Genomic DNA, 21,499 nt, shown 5'->3' on the forward strand with positions numbered 1-21,499 from the left:
AAACACGCAAGTAAATATATGATATCAGTTCATAGTAAATTCTTTTTTTTTTTTTAAGATTTTATTTATTTGACAGCGAGTGAGAGGTCGCAAGCAGGGGAAGCAACAGAAGGAGAGGGAGAAGCAGGCTCCCTGCTGAGCAGGGAGCCCAGGCATCATCCCAGGACCCTGGATCATGCCCTGAGCCGAAGGCAGATGCTTCACCTACTGACCCACCCAGGCGCCTCCGTAATAAATAATTTTCTCTGCAGGAAAATAAAGCAGGGACAGGGATGAACTGTGATAGGACCTATCATTCCTTTTTTTTTTTTTTTTTTTTAACCAAACTCTACTCACAGTGTGGGGCTCAAACTCACAATCCTGAGATCAAGAGTTGCACATTCTCCCAACAAAGCCATTCAGGTGCCCCAGGAGCTGGTGTTTTAGATGAGGAGTTAGGGAAGGCCTTTCTAGGAAGATGATTTTTAAGCAGAGCCCTGAAGACAGACACCATGGAACTGATCTTCTGTAACCTGATGAAGTTCCCGAACTCCAGGGATAAAGAAAGATTCATACAAATAGGCTGGGGGAAAAAAAGTATTTTGGGGTGAATCTTTGACCTAGCTAAGGTGTTCTTTAGCTATAAAGGCAGCTGACATTTTCAAGCCTCACAGATTTAGTTGATTTTTTTTTTCTAACAGCTTTTTTAAAAATTGCTCAATAGCAGAATCCAGGCAATCTAGTGATAAAACAAGAAAGAAAAAGAGAGAGAGGGAAGGAAGAAAGAATGAATTAGGAACTGAAGAAACTGTTAAAAGGACTGGTGTCAAACACCAAATTTAAATTGACACCCCAAATTTTTATATATTTCTTTTGCTTGGTTAAAGAGACTACATTCTTCCTGTTGAATAGGTAGTACAAATTTCAAAAGACAGTATGTAAAGTAATCTCCTTCCTATTCTAGGACCCTCTCTAGAGTTAGCAACCACTGTTACCAATTTTGTGCATGTTTTTCTAGAGATGTTCTGTGTATATGGAAGTAAATAATTGTGTTTATTTTTGCATCAATAGAAGCAAACTGTAAACACTATTCTACCTTGATTATTTGTTTGCTTGTTTTCCTTAATAGTATGTTAGGCATATTGTTGTATGTTTCTACAAGTAGAGCTACCTCATTCTTGTAAATAGATCCATAACATTTTCAGAATGACCGTACTTGTTTTAACCAACTTCTTTATGGTGTTTGCAGTCTTTTGCTGTTAGAAATGACTACAGTGAGTTTCTGTATATGTGTCATTTTATACCTGTATATGGATATCTAAAGATTAAAATCCTGCAAGTGAAATTGCTAATCACAGGGAATATAGATTTTAAATTTAAACAGATACTGACAAAATCATCCTCCAAAAACATTGCACCAATTTATAGTCCCACTAACAAAGTATGAAGACCAATACTTTTTGAACTTGGCTCTCAGATTGGTGGAGAACTTAACAGTTTTAATCTGTATTTCTTGTTATGAGTTAAATTGAGTGTCTTTTATAGGTTGAAAAGCTTATTGGTTTCCTTTTTTGTAAACTCTTTGTGATCTTTGCCCATTTGTCTGGTTGTTAGGGTTTTTTTTCCTTATTACTTTGTAGTAGATCTTGCAAATATTTTTTCCCTATTTCTCTTTTTATGTTCTTTATGCTGGTCTTCTTTTGAGAGGTCATGCAAAAATTTGTTACAAAGAAGTCAACTTTTTTCCTCTCAGTTGGCTATCTTTTTCCCAAATATTTTTAGGTAATTCATCTTTTTTTCACATTTTCTTCCTGACATTTTAAAATGTCACCTTCACTTCGAATCCATTTAAATATAGAGCCAAGGTAAAATCATTTATATGGTTAAAGAGTGGAATGTAAGTGCGATAAACATTGACAATGTAAAAATACTAATGTAACTAGAACAATCTAGGAGTAGGAAAGGAAGATAAGTATACTAATTTTCCTATTTTTCAGAGTAGATAGTCAATAATAATCCTTAAGTCGAAATGCATAGCTTAAAAAAAAAGTAACTCCAATCTCTGTCATCTTTTTTCTTTTTCTCTTTGGTTAACTTCAGAGGATATTTTAAGATCTGGTAACTCTTGGCAAAGAAATTATAACTAAAGTTAAGGTTTACCTCTTTGTCATCTAATTCTGCTACATTTAAGTATACCTTAATTTAATAGACTTTCTTAAAATTAGCATATGTAATATTTTCATTAAAATTATTTCTAGATATCCATTATCCTGAGAGAAAATATCTGAAATGATGTTCTTTTATTTAATAATATTTATTTCTGGATGGTGGAACTTGGGATGATTTACTTTTATGTATTTTTTTTTATTATTTAAATGTTTCAAGGAAATATACCTCAAGAACAATAAGACCATTATTTTCAAAGGATCTGGGAACCTATTAGTTGTAGAGGTTTCGAGAAAAATGGGCTTTGGAGAACAGGGAAGAGATGGGAGTGCAGGCAGAAAGAACATAAGCAAAGGCATGTAGGTGTGAAACACATGGCATGAGTCAAGAACTATCTAGAATGTACTATATGCATTGGATGGGAAAGCAGACTAGGAGTGACTAGATTTGAACCTAGAAATACAACCATGAACCTGGCTGTAAAAGGCCAGACTTCATCATGCAGGCATGTGTTTATGATGTTGAATTTATCAGTTTTAAAAGGCTTAAACCGGTAAAGGTTTAATTATCTTGTGCAATAATTATCGGGGCACTGAGAAAGGAGATATTATTATAAGCAGTGCAGAACAATAAACAGCTCAACAATATCACCACGGATCCAAGCTCCTTCTGTCTGCCTACTTTATTATCTTCAGTATGTGGCTTTTATCTTTTTGGTCACAAAATGGGTGCTGCATCTCCAGGACTCAAGTCTTTATCCCAAGAGAGAAAAAGGAGGAAGGGCAGAGTGGAAAACACTCGTCAGGTGCTTTGCCTTTTTATTTTAGAAAGCAAAACTTTCCTCAGGAACTTCTCCCTATCTCATTCACCAGAACTCAGTCATATTGTTATCTGTAACTCCAAAAGAGGCTGGAGTTCAACTCTTTTTACTTTCTAGTACTTACAATAGATGAAGGCAAGGAAAAGAGGTTGGAATGGGGGATAAATGGGACACCAGTGTCTGTCACAATGAATGACACAATCAAATCTTTGTCTTAGAAAGACAACAGTGGTGGTAGACCACCGAAAACAAACACCAAATGAGGCAACGTGGGTTACAGGTGTAGCTCTTACCCTATTTGGCTGTGTAAATCACTTAATCTCTCCATGCCTGAATTTCCACACCTTGAAAATAAAAGAATTTCTAAGAGCTGTTCCTGCTCTAAAATTCACTGATCCTAAGTTATAGCTTGAAGTTCACTGAAAACAGTTTGCTCTTATATAATCACAAGTACCAGAGGAGCAAAATAATTTACTTTCTCCCTTTCAGGCTCATCTGGAAATATGCAGGCTGCACTCACTTCCGGGAATAGTGTTTCATTTTCAGAAAGGACTCTGCAGAGGAAGAGATATTTTATAAAAGCAGGAGCAAAAGCCACAATTCCCCTGACAGCAAAGTCAGGGTGAAGAACCACAAGACAAGTACATGTCCTCACAGTGGCCCTACTCCTCTTTTATAGCTGTCTAACTTAGGAAAAAATGAAATCCATTCCATCATCTAAGGCCTACTACATTATATCACATTTTCCCAATATCTTCAAATTATAATTTCACGTAAATGAATTTTCCACATAACAAACTTCTTCTCTAAAAAACAAAACTTTCTCCTCCCACTTTTGATTATTCTCTGCATAATCTTGTCAAAATACACAATGTACTTCTCTGCCTTCTTAAAGAAAGCATAATGAACATAATTTCGTTTCTTGATGGCTCAGAAGCAGTAGTGTTTCATCAACTCTTGGCGTATAAAAGGACTACATGAGAAGCATTTTCCTCTTTGCAAAATAGCCCACAAACCTTTGTTCATTTTTATGTGGTTGGTTGGTAGGTGTGTTAGTCATGGATTTTCTGTCTTTCTTGAGTGTCATGCTGCCTAAGAAGTTTCAAAGGACAGTTCTTTTTACAACAAGTAACTCTAGTTCTACAGTTCTCCATCCTCTCTATTCCCACTTTTATTCCCTCTTTCTAAACTGATACAGGCTAAGAAACTAGGAAACCAGAATATGTGTAAAGATCACTGATATTATTGAAAGTGAAGGCCTTAGAGTGCCTGGGTGGCTCAGTGGGTTAAAGCCTCTGCCTTCGGCTCGGGTCAGGATCCCAGGGTCCTGGGCTCAAGCCCCGCATCGGGCTCTCTGCTTAGTAGGGAGCCTGCTTCCTCCTCTCTCTCTCTGTCTGCCTCTCTGCCTACTTGTGATCTCTGTCAAATAAATAAATAAAATCTTAAAAAAAAAAAAGTGAAGGCCTTTTATACAAGGAAAAAAGTTTATGGACTTTGGGGCAGTTACTTTCATTCTTCAAAGGCCCTTTTCCCTTATTTCTGGTTGTACAGCTCTGTAGAGGCAAAATGAAATTGCCAGAATTATAACCTGTAAATAAATTGAATGGCTGCCATATTTTCAAGCATACACTGGGTATGACCACAAGAAAACAAAATATACACAGGTCTGTTTCAACAGGGTGGATAGAAAGATTGAGGCAAGTTATAACAATAACAATAACAATATATATATTGTTTTATATATACATATAAAACAATAATATCTATAACTTTGCATTGCTTCTACTTATTATATATCTATGCATTATATATATTCAAATCCTTGAGATTTGAAAGTTATAAGCCTTTAAGCTACTAGTCGTTATTACTTATACGTTAAAGTAAATCTCAAGAGTTCTCAAGTAACCCAGGATGAAGTCCACAAAATGGGGCTTGAGGAAGAAGAGAAGAGCATAGTTACCTCTTTATAAGATTTATACAAAATGAGAGGCTATATGAAATGAGTCACAGCTTATTATTTCTGCAAAATCAATAGGCCTATTTTATGTGTTTGCTTTTATAATGTAAATCTTGCCCCCCCAAAATCTGTTCTCTTGTTTTCAGTTTTTGTTTTTTTCTCCTCCCTCATTCAGCATGATTTTGTTCGACGAGACCGACCACTCCGTGTCCTAATTGACCTCATACAGAGGACAAAAGATGCTGTCCGTGAATTAGATAACCTACAGTACCGGAAAATGAAAAAAATCCTTTTCCAAGAGACACGAAACGGACCCTTGAATGAGTCACAGGAGGATGAAGAAGTAGGTTCAGTTTATTTGGTAGGCACTGAAGGAGTGCCTACTACATGGGAAAGTTCTGGACTGGGCACCATGAAAACCACTTTTGGCGATAAAAATGTAATTGATGCTTTGGGCCTCAAGAAACATGCAGAGTTGCAAAAGAAACGTTATAAAACAACTCTTATATAAGACAGAATATGAAAAATGCTCTTGAGGTGTGTCACCAGGCAGGGCTCCATAGAGGGGAGAAAATAAGCCTGCTGGGGGGATTAATGAAGTTTGTATGCAGGACAGTGTCCTAGGCCTGAGAGACAGGCCTAGGCATTTTAGGCCCAGGAAGATGCTGTGCCTTCAGAAGATCATCCTGGCAACAGAATGAATTATGACAGACTGTAATATGTCACATTCTATGTAATAGTCCATGCAAGAGGTAATAAGGGCAGTGTCATTGGGGATGGGGGAAAAAGGAACACTTTTGAGAACACTTTTGAGAAAACTGTAGAGGTGATTTGATAATACAGTGTTTCTCATTGAAAGTAACAGTGACAGGTGAGGAGGAGTTTAAGGTGACTCTGAACATTTTAGCCCAGGTGACTAGGGTATGTCAATACCAAGAATGGAGAAAAAGAATCAAGGAGAAATAATAGGTTTAGAATGATTTCAATTTGATGCCTGTTGAGTTTAATGGCATCATATGCTGCTGACATAGTATACAGAAGGAGTATTCAAAGGAGAAGTGACTTTCTGTCTCCTCATTCAAATGACTTAAGAAGGATTGGTTGAAGCAAGGGTAATGACAGTTGGGACACCTGAACGATAATGTCTGGCAGTTGGTTGGAAAATTCAAACCCAGAACATAAGAAAGAAGTCTGGGTAAAGAGTAGTTGGCTGGGGGTCAAGAGAATTAAAATGGTAATGAATCCAGAGTTGAATGCAGAATGGGAAGAGGGCCACGCCATATGAGGGACCCTAAGAAACAAAACATCACAGGGGCGCCTGGGTGGCTCAGTGGGTTAAGCCGCTGCCTTCGGCTCAGGTCGTGATCTCAGGGTCCTGGGATCGAGTCCCACATCGGGCTCTCTGCTCAGCAGCGAGTCTGCTTCCCTCTCTCTCTCTCTGCCTGGCTCTCTACTTGTGATCTCTCTCTTTCAAAAATAAATAAATAAAATCTTAAAAAAAAAAAAAAAACAAAAAAAAAACATCACAGATGTTCAACAGTCCGCAACTTCAAGGATAGAACAGCCAGTATTAGATGCCACAGAGAGGTCAAGTTAGACAAGGACTAAAAAAAAAAAAAAAGTTAACTGAGTTTTACAAGCAGGGCGTTCTTGATGACCTTCGTAAAAGTAGCTTTACAGGAGTAGTTAGGATGAATAATAGATAACTGTAGGTTCGTCGAATAAATGGGAAGTGAGAAAGTAGAGACAGTGAAAGCTGGTTATTTTAAGATTCATAAATTTGGCTGAGAAGGAAAAGGGACAAAGGGCAATATGAAGAGAGGTCTGTAAGTATGGGTCAGGTCTCTTCATATTTATAGACAAAGTGGAAGAAGCCGGGCCAGAAGCATTGAAATTAGATGAGACAGGTGTAGTTAAATAAGATGTCAGGAAGTGCATGGGATAGGAGCAGGAGTATTAGAGCCTTGAACCAAAGAAAGGACTCCTCTTCCTCTAAAACTAGATAGAAAAGAGGAAAGGAATGTACAATGCATTTTATTTTACCTTTTTATATAAAAGAAAAAATCATCAATAATTATAAAAATGAAATTCAGAAAACTAATTGGACTATAAATCTCTTGATTGCACATATACAAATGATCCCTTTTAATTGGGAAAATAAATCTGTTAAAAATGTAATGTATTATCTACCATTTTAAATTACCCATATTACCTATGCCAGTGATTCCTTAGAGTGCCATGGCTAAGAACAATGCATTAAAGTTATACACATACAGTATGGTTCTTTGAAAATAGGATTTTTTTTAACCAAGTTGCCTTAATTATATTATTTAATCTTAAATCAAAAGATATCCCACTGTGATGGGTAAATTACATATTCTGATTATTTTACCACTTCTCAAATAGTAGTCTTTGGACTAGCAGTGATGAATACCAGTATTATTTAACAGATATATTTAATAAGATTACAGAGGTAAGCATGATAGAATTGCTTGAGGGAGGCAGAATTTAATTACCTGTCCAGGACAGTAGAATTAATATCCCTGCTTAGACATGAAGTTACTCAATAATGATTTGCAAAGGAACATATTCCTTGTCAAATCTCTGAAAACTCTTTTAACTCTATTTCAGTTTCAAACAACCGCTGCCCTATTTGTAAATATCCCAGATGTTACCTGTTCAGTCGCCTACAATCTTTCTCTAGCACCTTGATGTTCCTGAAAGTTCTCTTTAGAAACCTGGCCCGATTTCTGCTTACGAATAGCAATACAATAATATAATAGTTGCATATGACGGGGGAAAGCCCTAGGATAGCGGCATTTGGAGCCTTATGACCCATGTCCAGAATGGCCCCTGAGGAAGGCAGGAAAGTGAATTTGAGATGTCTGAAAATGGTGGGGGAGTAGTAGAGTCACTACATAAAAAGTTTATCTTTGCAGATTTGGCAGAAAAGCAACTTGGCACTGCAGAATTGAGTGTGCTTAATAGCTCAGTCAATGGATCGGCACTTTACCTCCAGTCATCTTTTTTAACCCCCATGCCCCATTTTTATAGGACAGCGAACATGGAACCAGCCTGATCCGGGAAATGGACAGCCTGGGCAGCAACCATTCCATCCCAAGCATGTCTGTGAGCACAGGCAGCCAGAGCAGCAGTGTGAACAGCATGCAGGAGGTCATGGATGAGAACAGCTCTGAACCTGTTATGATGCATGATGACGAAAGCACTGTAAATTCCAGTTCCTCTGTTGTGCCCAAGAAGGTAGGTTCCCCGGTACCCTTTGTAGCTCTAGGCTTTGTCAATGTAGTGAAGCCAGATCAGGCCACTTGGCATCCAGACATTTCAGTGGTGACTTTCTACAACTGCAGTATGGGACTAAACCTAGCACTTGATAGTTCTCTTATGTAAAAAGATAACAAAAAACTACGTAAAGCTGTAGCTCGGCCTGTTTCTTCATCTTCCTTTCCTGGTGCTCTGTCTACCATTATCAGTAAATAAAAATAAAAATAAATAAATCTGTAAATCTCCAAGTCAAAGAAATTGATAAAATCCTCTCTAAACCGTAACTTTAATACCGTAATCTTAACAGCTTCCTGAATATAACCCATTTAGAAGTATGCTCTTGGAGGTATGTTTCTTAATATATAAGCTACCATTTGTTTAAGAAGCAGTTTCTACTCTTTTCTGTCACTCTGAGATTTATTTCTAATTCTAAAACTAGCTCTGTCAGCTTAAATATTCTGACTTTTGAAGGAACGGTTCTGTTTTTTATTTTTACTTTGGTTTTCCAATTAAAGATCCTTCTGGGGCTCTTGGGTGGCACAGTCAGTTAAGAGTCGAACACCGGGGGCGCCTGGGTGGCTCAGTGGTTTAAGCCGCTGCCTTCGGCTCAGGTCATGGTCTCGGGATCCTGGGATCGAGTCCCGCATCGGGCTCTCTGCTTGGCAGGGAGCCTGCTTCCTTCTCACTCTCTCTGCCTGCCTCTCTGCCTACTTGTGATCTCTCTCTGTCAAATAAATAAATAAAATCTTTAAAAAAAAAAAAAAAAAAAGAGTCGAACACCGGTTTTGGCTCAGGTCGTGATCTCAGAGTCATAGGATTGAGCCCTGCATCCAGCTCTGTGCTCAGTGCAGAGTTTGCTTAAGACTCTCTCTCCTTCTCCCTGCTCCCGCCACCCCCCATCTCTCAAATAAGTATATCTTACCAAAAAAAAAAAAAAAATCCTCCTTTCATACAGGCCTATCGTGGTTCGTAAGTTGAAGTACTTCATGAAAAAAATGAAAAAAAAAGTCTTACAGTTTCTTGCAGAGCACTTTCTATAAGATGAGTATTATACAGAATTACCAATAATTCTTTGGAAGAAGTCCCAAAAATGTTTTGAGTGACGTTAGGTAAGCGGTCCATAATGTAGAATTATATGAAAGAATCTGTTTTACGTTTTCCTTGTAAGGTATATATGTACTTATTTTAATAAATGCCAATGATTACATTCTAATTTCAATGATAGAGCATATTTAAGAATTTTTTTTCACTTAGACGTCAATTGGTGCATTTTCCTTGGGACAAAAAGGAAATTGAACAGGTAAGGATGAATGGCAGGAGAAAATATATTGGTCCCTAGTCATAGGTAGAGGAAGGATACACATTTATTTTCTGAACAGATTAACTTACTCATTTATTTAGCAAAAATTGGTGAGGACTTCTACTATGTGCCAGGAACTATAGTAGGCCCCGTGGATATCTAGGAAATAAAACACACATAGCGCTTTCATGAAACTTACTATCTTTGGGGGAGATTAGGAAAATAATTGTACAAGTAACTATACCATTTGATTATGAAACTTCTGCTCTGGGTAAAAGGAGGATTTAATCTATCAGGGAGTAGTAGAAAGCCTACCCAGTGATGTAATATGTAAGCTAAAACTTCATAGATAAGTAGAAGTTAGCTAACCTGGGGTGAAGGATGGGGATGAGTCAGAAAACAAGTGCAAAAGGCCCAGACAAAGAACTTTGTGTGTTCAAGGAAGAGGGAAAAGGTCAGAGGAGTTAGAGCTTGGTGAGCAGTGTGAAGAGTGAATGGAGTGTAGAAAAACAACAAGCACCAAGTTATCAGAAAGTCATGGAAGCCTTCTGAGGAAAGGAGTTATATTCTACAGATGCAGAAATCTGCTAGGAGTTCAGCATTGGCAACCAGCTTCTTTAAACATGGGCAGATGTTCCTTTGTTGGACTCTTTTTGGAAGGAGCTATGGTGGATGCTGACAAATCTGGCTCTTTCCTTTACCTCTGGAGTTCCATGGGTATAGGGATCAAAAGAAAAGGAATTCCACTCGATCTTTTTAACTCCAGGAACCCTCAAATGAGAACAGAATTAGAAGGAAGATACTACTGGCACAGTCAACAAAAAGGAAAACTCTAGTCTTGAACTTTAATTCTGATCTTGGTGTGTGATGGTACAGACCTGTCTTGTTGTAATACAGGTTTTTTAGTACTTTTTTCTCTTGCATGGTGTCATCTTTTAAGAATAGATGTTAATTTATGGGGCACCTGGGTCACACAGTTGGTCAAGCAGCTGACTCTTGGTTTCACCTCAGCTCATGATCTCAAGGTTGTGAGATCCAACCTTGCATCGAACCCCCCAATAGGCTCCCCACTTAGCACTTAAGTTTCTCTCTCCCTCCGCCCCTCCCTACCCACGCTCTCTCTCTCTAAAATAAAATAAATCCTTTTTTAAAAAAATAATAGATATTAATTTATATTCTAAAATAGATGGTTGTATTTGATCCATACAAAATGTTTGTCAGGAAGAATTTAAGTTATATAATGTATTTCTATTTTATTATGAAATAAATATATAGAGGAAATGTGATGAAAGAAAATTGAAAAACACTTGTGAATAAAACTGAATGAATTAAGTGAACTGAAAATATAAGCAGGCTAACCAAAAGCAACCCACAGAATGGGACAAAATATTTTCAGATCATATTTCCATATCTAATATTTGCATATCTAATAAGGGATTGATATCCAGAATAGAGAGAGAGCTGCTAAAACTCAAGTACCAAAAAACAACCAACCCAAATTGAAAATGAGCAAAGGACTTGAATAGACATTTCTCCAAAGAAGAAAAGCTTCAATAAACTCATGAGGAGATGCTCAATAGCATTAATAATTAAGGAAATGCAAATGAGAACTATAATAAGATACCACCTCATGCCCATTAGGATGGCTAGACAAGATTTGGCAAGGATGTGGAAAAATTGGAACCCTTGTGCACTGTCGATAGGAATGTAAAATGGTATAGCTGCTGAGGAAAACAATAGGTAGTTCCTCAAAGAATTAAAAATAGAATTACCACATGACCCACAATTCCATTTCTGGGTATTTACCCCCCAAAACTGAAAGTAGGGTCTCAAGGAAATATTTGTACAACTGTGTTCATAACAGCATTATTTATAATAGCTAAATTTTGGGAGCGACCCAAATGTCCATTGATGGATGAATGGATAAACAAAATACTGTATGCATACAATGGAATATTATTCAGCCTTAAAAAGGTAAAGAAATTCTGACGTACACTACAACATGGATGAACCATGACATTATACTAAGTGAAATATACCAGTAACAAAAAGATAAATGCTGTATGATTCCACTTTTATGAGATGTTTAGAGTAGCAAAAATCATAGGGACAAAAAAGTGACATGGTGGCTGCCAGAGGCTGGGGGGTGGGATGAAATGGAGTGTTGTTTAATGGGGACAAGTTTCAGTTTTACAAGATGAAAGAATTACGGGGAGGATGGGGGCGATGGTTGCACAACATTAGAAATCTATTTAATAGCCCTGAACTGTATACTTAAAAATAATCAAGATGATTAATTTAGATACATTTCACCACAATAAAAAAGGGGGAAAGTATAGGAGGCAATAAAAGTAGAATATGTTAGATGTGAAAACTGAATATTAATTATGGTATCTCTTCATGAAATCCATTTAAATCCTATACCTGGGCGTATAAATCTATCATTTTAAACACAACAGAAATATAAAAATTATTCAGAAACTTTATATTTGTTGGTATGCTTGACTTCCTAAAAGTTTTCCACTTGAGAACATAAATGAAATGGGTTCTTAAGTTCTCAGTAGAAAATTTTATATAATGGATTATAGGAATAAGGAAACTAGTTTATAGTTCTGTCTGCCATTTTTTGTGTTATTTTACTTTAGGCAAGTCACAAAAAGCTCTCTGGGCCTCGGTTTCTTCATCTGTAAAATCAGGAGTTCTGTATGGCTTCAGAGATCCCTTCCAGCTCCTAAATTCTGTGTTTCTGTTCCTGTAATCTTTAGAGAAGCAGATCTGTGCTGTGACTTTCAAGGTGTTTTGTAGCGAGGTGCCTCAGGAACAAGCCTCATCCGTACCTCCTCCAGGATAAGGCAGGCTTTTATCTCTTACATTTTGTGTTTGGATTTCACTTAAGATTTCACTTAAAAAGGGGGGCTTTTTCTAAAAGCCACTGTTCTGATCAGTCCCTCCTTCTTCATGCAGGTGGCATAGCTGTGATACTGTATTACATGTAGGTACAGGTAACATTGAAGTCACGTGTCGGATTCTCTGGGAAGCAGAGCTGAAAAGTTTCAAGCAGCAGTCTTTTTTTTTAGGAGTTTCTTTTGGGGTCAACAGCTGTGGAAGAGAGAAGGAAGCAGCATCGGGTAGAGGGCAAAGTTGAAGTGAGATAGCAGACCTAACATCAGCCTCAGCCAACTCCTAAGGGAGCTGTGGGGCTAAAATGACCCTTCAGAGTTGTCCAAACAGAGTAAGAAGGGCTGGGACTTGTTACCCTCAGCCAGACCAGTCATTGAATATGAGCAACCTGGGAAGGGTATGAATTGATCAAGGCTGCTCTCTCCAGCCAAGGCCACCCCAAAATGGACTGCCAGCCATTCTGACTGCCAGGATTCTGGTAGCAAGTCTTCTTAGAGGCAAAGATTTAGGTGGTGCATTTCTGAGTCTGTCATAATTTGTGACCACAAAGTTTATATTTGAAAGAAAGCAATCAATATTGTTTTATAAAACATTTACCAGTTTTGCGTGGGTCTGTGACCAGAATCTTAGAAAAGCCTATATATCACTAAATTATCATATTACAACCAGTGTTCTACCCATTATCTCATTATCCTATTTTATTTTCTTTTTAATACTGTCACCATCTAATATTATATTATATATTAATTTGTTTATTATTTCATTAGTAGAATGTAAATTTCATTAAGGCAAAGACTGTGCCTGCCTTGTTCCACACTACATCTTAACACCTAGAACAGTCAGAGGCATTCAGTAAAAAACTATGGAATGAATGAATGGACGCACGAACAAAAAAACACAAGGAATGAATTAATTGCCAGAGGCTAAACATCATGCTGTTTTGGTTCATTGAACATATGGATTAAAAGGGTTAAATAATCTTTAGTATTGTCTTTATGGTTGAAAAGACATAAATAGCATTTCTTCAATAATTATACTCCAGACAGTAAGAACATGCTTAATAAATACCAAAATATAAGAATAAGGGTGGGGCATTTTTTGGCCCCCCACCTTGATTGGTACAATCAAGCAGACATTATCTTAAATTAGTGAAACCATAGATACGAAACAGATTACCATCTTATATATGAAGTGAACTTAAAGTCCATGTGCAACCAGTAAGAGTGTGACTTGCAGTTACCTGCTCCGCATCCGGAATGAAGAAGCCCTGATTTTAGCAGGACAGTTCTATCACAGATCAAGCCCCAAAACTGTGAAGTGGGACACTGAGAATTTTCCTTTGGCATCAGAATTTCAGATTACCTCTTTTTCTCCAGTCCTCGCCTCTATTCTGTTCTTTCCCAGGCCCTGAAGGGACCCTAACCTAATCTCCCTTTTGAGTAAAAATGACTTGGGTAAGTCTAAAAGTATATTTGGACAAAATAAACTTCAAGCACTTTTCCCCTTGCCAATGTTGCCATATTGCTTTTTCCAGTAACAGTAATATCATCGTGTGTCTAGACTGTTAGCTCCTCAAGAACGTCTCTTTTCCTACCACCCAGCGCAGTGCCTGCCACGTAGCAAGCACTCAGTAAATGTCTTGTGAACTACAGTGAAGGTGAACTTACGTAGGACACAGCTCTACATATGCCTCAATTCTCGGTTTTTCCCAAGTGACTCCAGAGCAAACTCCTAATGCAGACTGGGTTTTTTGCGGCTACCTAGCTGGCTTCTGAGCCTCCACCGTACTCCTTAAAATCTCTTGGATATAGTAGCAGCAAACAGATTCTAATAGCGATCTAACCACCAAAGTCTGATCTTTTAATCTGTCAGCGAAAAGGTACACTTTTGTTTTGCTTAAGTCTAAAATCAGTTATTTTTGCCTGCTGCTGCCTTCTATTAATACAGATCATAAGACTTTAAGATATGAAAGTGTTTGTTAATCAATTTGTTATTTTAGGTATACCTAATGAACTCTAGTCATCATGGCCCCCTTCTAGAGATTATTTTTAAAAACCATTCTATCCTAACTTTTAAAGCTTTATTTGGCCTTTTTCCTATTAGTCAGTGTTCTCCACCCCACCCCCTCACCCCCACAGCCCCTTCTTTAAGAAAAAAACAGCTTTCACCATTTTTGTGGGAGGGGAAAAAAAAAAGAAAAGATGTCCTTGAGGGGATAGGATGTTCTATTTAATTTTCACTTGCTTCAGTGGCCTTTTCTATTATTTTTGTTGAAGAGAGGGGCGGGTTCTTTGACTCTTCAACTCAAATTTGGCAAAGTAAAAGTAGATTAACATATGAAGACAATGTTTCTCAAACAGAGCAGTCATAAAAAACCCCTGACTGTAGTAGTGTCTTTATCCCCTGTGTTCTAGTCATTTTTTTCTCCCTAGTAGCTACCCTCCCCAGTAAAGATAGCCTTGTCCACCTTCTTCCCTTCCTCTAGCCCCAGCTTTCAATAGCAACAACTGCTTATGCAGTAATTTAGTAATTTTGAAATGAACAAAAACAAAAGAGTGGTGGTAGGTTTGTTGATCCCTTCTCCACAGCATAAAAAGTTGGGGAATCTATAAAAAGGCTTCTTATCATCTGACAAAAGCCATTTTTCGATCTTCTTCCTGCCCCCTAAAATAAAGGTGTACCTGTGTGTCACAATTTTATGACTCTCAGAGTACAGAGTAGCAGATTTTTATGAAATAGAAATTTGAACTCTTAAATAATAAAAGAGAAAATGTCATTTTCCCAAAATCTTCTCAGACCAAATTCTTGAATTTATTTGTTCAACAAACATTTACTGAATGCCTGCTAAGTATCAAGCACTAGGTGGGTGCTAGGGAGACAGATTTTCCAAACCACATTTACTGTTTTCAGAAGGCTCACAGTCTCTTGCACAGACACACAAGTAAGTATGTGATAGTATAATAAAGATATACCAAAAGTATAACAGTGTCCAGGTTTAATTTCAAGTGAATCTGGAACCTCTAAACAAGCAGCTACACTATGAATCTTAATTTCACAATCTCAGTAAATAGCTACTTAGAGAAAAACTTTTAAATAGAAGTAAAGCTTCCTGTTCAGTGTATAATAGTAAAGTTTGTGGTTCAAGCTTTATGTACTTAAGCATATTGTATAAAAGCTCAGCTCTTCTTGCTAAAGATTTGACCAAAATTATGAAAGCTTCTTTTCTTTTTAATCTGAAAAATTTTTTTACAGTGAAAGAACATTATAAATTTACTGGTTAACATAGATTTACTTAAAACTGGTTCTCAACAATATGGGTATTTGAAAGGGCTACTTTGTTTATTCCCAGATGATAATGTTTTAAAAATAAATTATAGACAAGACCTATATTTTGTCTTGGTAAAGTAGAACATGATATTTGTTCTTTTTTTCTTTTTTTTTTTTTTTTAAGATTTTATTTTTTATTTATTTATTTGACAGAGAGAGATCACAAGTAGGCAGAGAGGCAGGCAGAGAGAGTGAGAGGGAAGCAGGCTCCCTTCAGAGCAGAGAGCCTGATGTGGGACTCGATCCCAGGACTCTGAGATCATGACCTGAGCCGAAGGCAGCAGCTTAAACCACTGAGCCACCCAGGCGCCCAATATTTGTTCTTTAAAAAAAAAAAAAAAAGGATTTAATTTTTAAGTAATCTCGACCCCCAGTGTGGGGTTCAGACTTACAACCCCAAGATCAAGAATCGCATGCTCTGTCAAGTCAGCTAGGCACCCCAATATTGATCTTAATTAATCTTCTAAAATCATTCTTCAACATCAAAGATGTTGGCCCTCACATTATTTGCAGATAATCTGCATCAGCACCTAACTGCATAAAATAGCAAATTGTCCCTTTCCATTATTAGTCTTAAAATGTGTGCAGTTCAGAACGTGTGGGAGCCAGGTGTGGTGCTCATTTTGAAAGGGACTGCTATTTGAAGGGGCAGTATAGCCAACAGACAATATCCCCAGTAAAGTTGATAGTTTAATTTGTTTGTACTTCTCAAGTCACATTTCCCTCATTTTAAAATTGCATCATTGTTTATCTTCAGAATTTTAAACTCGTATTAATGTAATGGAATTGAAAATTTAAAAAATCATTTTCCTGTGCATTTGAAATGATTGTCTACTGTTAGACTAAAATTTTATCTCATTTTGTGGTCTCTCACATAATATTTGAAGACCTTTAGTGTGGGGATAGGTTATGAAGTTGCTGTGGAAGACTAAGAATTCTTTCATAAAAATGAAAAGAATTTTAAGCTGGAGTAAAGAATGATACAGTTAACGTTATGTACTATACCTGAAGTAGATTTAAATTTTGGACCTATTGTTCAGATTAGCTTTTAAAGTAGTATTATTTTTGTCCAAGGGGATGGGGAAAAAATAATAAAATAGCATTACTTTAAAAATATACCTTAGTGAGGTATTGCATGAGCTGTGTGTTAACTAAAATCACTATGATTTTGAATATTAACTTTTCCAGTGTATTCCATTATTCTCAGTTTAAAAATTTAGCAAATATAAGGTGACTTTTAATTTGCTAAGCAAGACCTAGCCTATAAGTGCTAATTTATATCTGAGAGAAAACACACTAATAACATTAAAATTATATGTATTTGTACATGAATGTGTTTCACTTTATTCTGTTGAGTGAACCGTAAAGATTCTAGTGTTACTAGTTATTTTTGTAAATCAAGTTCTTACAGTGTGAAACTGAGCTGCTACCTCTCAGTCAGTATACTTAATGTTAACTAATTAATAATCACGAAACTTTGAATTCTTAAGGCCTCCTATAAAACCACAGGACCCTACCCAGTCTATCTCATCTGATTGCTGTCATTTAGAAGATTCTTGTTTTTCTGGTACTGTAATATTAGAAATGATCAGTTTCGGAGAGGTGCACCTGGTTGGCTCATTGAGTTAATTAAGCATCTGCCTTCTGCTCAGGTCATGATATCAGGGTCCTGGGATTGAGACCTGCATCAGGTTCCCTGCTTAGTGGGGAGTCTGCTTCTCTCTCTCCCTCTGCCCTCCCCACTCATGTTCTCACTGACCCTGCTCTCTCTCACTCTCTCAAATAAATAAAAAAATTAAAATTAAAAATCTTTTTAAAAAATCCGCTTTGGAAATAAATGTAACTTACTAATAAATATCCAGTAATGTCAATGGCAGTAGGTCCCACTGCCTTGCTCTCAAGAACCTTAAACCTAGTGCATAAATCCTAGTCCCATACCTGATCTCTCTTTGTCCTATAAAATAAAAGGTTAGATTTCCTGTGAAATAATATAGAAGTTTCGTTGGGCCATCAGGGTTGTTATTGGTTTTGTGTTTTTTTTTTAATAATCTCAAAAATACAGGTTGAGGTACATTTTTAACCTGTGGTACTATCTAATAGAACTGATTGTTGCAGTGATGGAAACGATCTATACCTGCACTATTCAATATGGTAGCCATAGCTAATGACTACCTTAAAACGTAACAGGTACGACATGGAAACTGAATTTTACATTTTATTTAATTTAAATCTCCATGTGGCTACTGACTATCGTATAAGACAGCACAGCAATAGAATATCCTTGAATTTGACATAGATGTCCTCAATGGCATTAAAGGTCCCTTCATTATTTAAAAACAAAATAAACCTCAATACAGTAAATTAAAAAAGATGTCTAAATATAGATGTAATGGTAGATACCTGCCTAACATTCTGGAGCATTCTGAATTTATAAGTGGAAAAAGAAAATCAGACCAGTGGTAAATTTAATCTTGGCTCTTGACTTTTACCTAAAAACCTGGATATAAAATTTAATTTCCCTCAAGAATATCTGTGTCTTGACTTTAAAAAATTTTAGATGATATAATTAAATTTTGTGTTTGTAAACCTCCTCAATTTTTGTTTTCTGTTGAAAGAGCAAGGAATTATTTTTTTAAAATTTTTTTCAGATAGTCATAGACAAAATGCAAAACTGACTTCTCACAAATGGTTTCTCCTAAAACCCTAGGGCGATACGGGAATTAATTTCTCCTTCCCCATCCTGAACATGTACTATTTAAAAATCCCCCATGGTTGTACATGTTTTTGAGCTATTATTATGTTATCTTTTTTCCTGAAGGGTTAAGAGCTACTTACTGACTGACCACTCCATCTTTTATAGAGAAAAGCATCACCCTTTGAAAGCATTTTCCCCTTTAAAACTCATTTAAATTGCATTTAAGAAACATCCATTATTACCCTTCCAGGGAATGTTATTTTTCACTGGGCATTACAACAAGATTAATCATCTCTGCCTATCAAGAAGCACAGATTTGATTAAATCAGCCAAGGACATTAAATCCCAGCCTTACTCACTCTAGTGACCATAGCGAGACTGAGTTGAGGAAGAATTTGTGAAAGTATCATTTGGTTAAAATTGCATGCCTGTCTCTTTAAATCTAAAAAAAAATCCTTTCAGAAGCTGTAGAGAGAAGGTGCTAGAACTGTGTACGATCATGACTGGAAAGCAGGATCCCTCAGTGACTGCCGAATCTTCCCAGCACAAGATAGAGAGGCAGTTCAGCACAAGCCTACACTGGTTCTAGGCAGAACGATGATCCTACCGAACAGATCTCAAATAAAATTAAATTGAGAAAGCAGATCTTTCAAGGGAATGAGGCGGAGGCTCGCTTTTATGTTAAAAGCAACCAGCATCCTCCTTGCTAGACATGGACATGACATTTTTAAAGGAATTATTTGGTTACAGCGTTTTAAGCAAACTGTTCTAAGGAGTCTGTACATTGCATTGTTTTTTCTATTCTTTTTTTCTTTTGCATATATGTAATTCTGGAGGTAAAGAAAAAGCCTGCCAGGGATTCAGAAGGCATCCCACTAGCGATCAGCTGACATTCCTAACTGAAGGCTGCAATGTGTTGCTTATTCATTTTGTACCGTGGGAGCTGCGGGGACTAGCAGAGAGCTAAACTATGCATTTCAAACAGCAGTGCTTGTGCAGAAAGAGGGGTGAGAGAGAGGCAGCCGGCGAGGAAAGAGCACAGCTGGACTTTCTCCTTGTTTTTATCCATTTCTGCAGGATCATGTATTCATAAGGGATGAGGCGGGCCACGGCGATCCCAGGCCTGAGCCGCGGCCTACCCAGTCAGTTCAGAGCCAGGCCCTCCACTACCGGAACAGAGAGCGCTTTGCCACGATCAAATCAGCATCTTTGGTAAGCAAACACCCCTCTACCCACCTTCCCTTCCTTCCCCTCCTCCCCATCTGGCAGCCTCTCGCCCTCCCTGAGCCTCTCTCGGCTTCATGGATGGGAGGAAAGGAGTCAAGAATGTTTTCTCCCTCCTAATAATTTTATTCATTTTAGAAAAAAATCTGTTGGCATGGCAACCTGATCTCAGATATTTTAGCATTGTCTACGGCATGGGAAAAAAAAAAAAACCTTTGTGTGTGTGTATGTGTGTGTGTATTTATATATGCTGTATGTGCAAAATAAAAGGCCCTTAAGATGAAGTTGCTAACCTATCCAGTTTTTTTAAAGCTATTTGTCTTTTCATTGAAATAACAATGCTAAAAAAATTTTTAAAGGTATTTGATGTATGTGTGTGCAGGGCACTATGCTTCTTTTTGTGTAGATGCTTGTGTGTTTGTAATGTATACAAACATATCAAAAGATAAAACATAATTTTTTAAAATATATCACTGCTAGCTAATGTATGTAATTGTAGAAAATAAGATTCTAGCTTCCTAGGGATGAATTGCTGGTTCGTTCTGGTTCATTCATTTATTTATTGCAACAATGGTAGTGGCTGCACTTCCCCATTTAACCCCTGAAGAATTTCCTGGCACCAATAAAGCAAGAGGGGCTTTGTAGGAGAGGATATGGATGATTGTGGAAGAAAAGATACTGTAGGATCCTTCAGCATTTTTACTATTGCAAATGTGATTGCTGGATGCCCTTGTAGTAGCAAAAGGGGTGTGTGCTGGAAGAGTTAGTTTTCATGCCTCCTCCCCTCGGCCCCCCACGCGTGCGCGTGCGCGCTCCCATACTCACACACACACACTCACATCGTTTCATCTTTGGCACTCTAAACTCTCTTTAATCTTTTGCTTCTGAATCTCACTTCTCAGCCGAAAAATGATTGAAATATTCATTGTTTTGCCCAGATTGATGTTAGAGGTCACATGGGCAGGAAGAGTTAGTGTACACTGCCTGGCTATTACATTTAGAACCTATGATGACATCATCCAAGGCCGACCCAGAAATTATTTTTCTTGTCCTATTTTTTAAACCTGATTTCCACTTTCATCTCTCAAGTCTTTCAAAGGCTTCAGTTATCTTTGAAATCGGTAATGGATTATAATCTTTAAAAACCCAAATCCGAGGAAAATGGAAGTTAAAGCACCTACCTATTGCTATGCCTGCTGCTGTCTAAAGGCAAGCATTTTAATTGAGACTGCTTACCAGTAAGCCTGCCTTTAAGTTCCTTTGTGTAGAAGTTTCTTGTCATCTCTTAATGGGCAATTTTTCATTTTAAATGAATGTTATACCGTGTAATGGAGATACAAAAATGTCCACTCTGTATTTGCTAATGATTGCTAAGCACCTAAAAAATAACATGCTTTTGAGTCTAAATAAAGAACCATGAATTTATTAATAAATATCTTCATGTCACAATACCTGACCAAAAAATACGGTATTTATGTAATATTCTTGCTTACCACCGACTCTTGTGAGACTTGTATCTTTATCCAGACATGTTCATGTAGAAATGAGAGGAGAAATGCTGAGCAGCCACTGAGACTCAGAGCACCAGAAGCAGGTTTTTGAATGTGAAACAAACATTATACCAAGTGACTCTTCCCCCTCTGGGAAAAGTGTCTTTTGTCACTTGCCACACCCTCATTCCCACATCATATATTCATGACCTCTCCTACCTCCTAGTAAGATGTTACTACTGCCATGCCACAAGGATCTCACGCTTGCATTTGTACACTCACCCAGGGCTACTCTTGTGCCTGTCAGCCATCCCAGTCTTCTCTGTGGTTGATGAAAGCTGCTTCCCTGCTAGGCCAC

General features: G+C 37.4%; 1 protein-coding gene across 3 annotated transcripts in view; it reads left to right on the top strand.

Moving 5' to 3' along the window:
* TAOK3 (TAO kinase 3) overlaps window positions 1-21,499 on the top strand; it is a 185,630-nt gene that overhangs the window by 131,716 nt on the left and 32,415 nt on the right. For all 3 annotated transcript variants that reach the window (XM_046024808.1, XM_046024810.1, XM_046024809.1), the window contains exons 12-14: window positions 5,098-5,265; window positions 7,977-8,183; window positions 19,505-19,639. In XM_046024808.1, the coding sequence (XP_045880764.1) occupies window positions 5,098-5,265; window positions 7,977-8,183; window positions 19,505-19,639 (510 nt within the window). The remainder of the gene's footprint in view (window positions 1-5,097; window positions 5,266-7,976; window positions 8,184-19,504; window positions 19,640-21,499) is intronic.

This window comes from Meles meles, chromosome 12, assembly GCF_922984935.1.
Source record: "Meles meles chromosome 12, mMelMel3.1 paternal haplotype, whole genome shotgun sequence".
NCBI lineage: Eukaryota > Metazoa > Chordata > Mammalia > Carnivora > Mustelidae > Meles > Meles meles.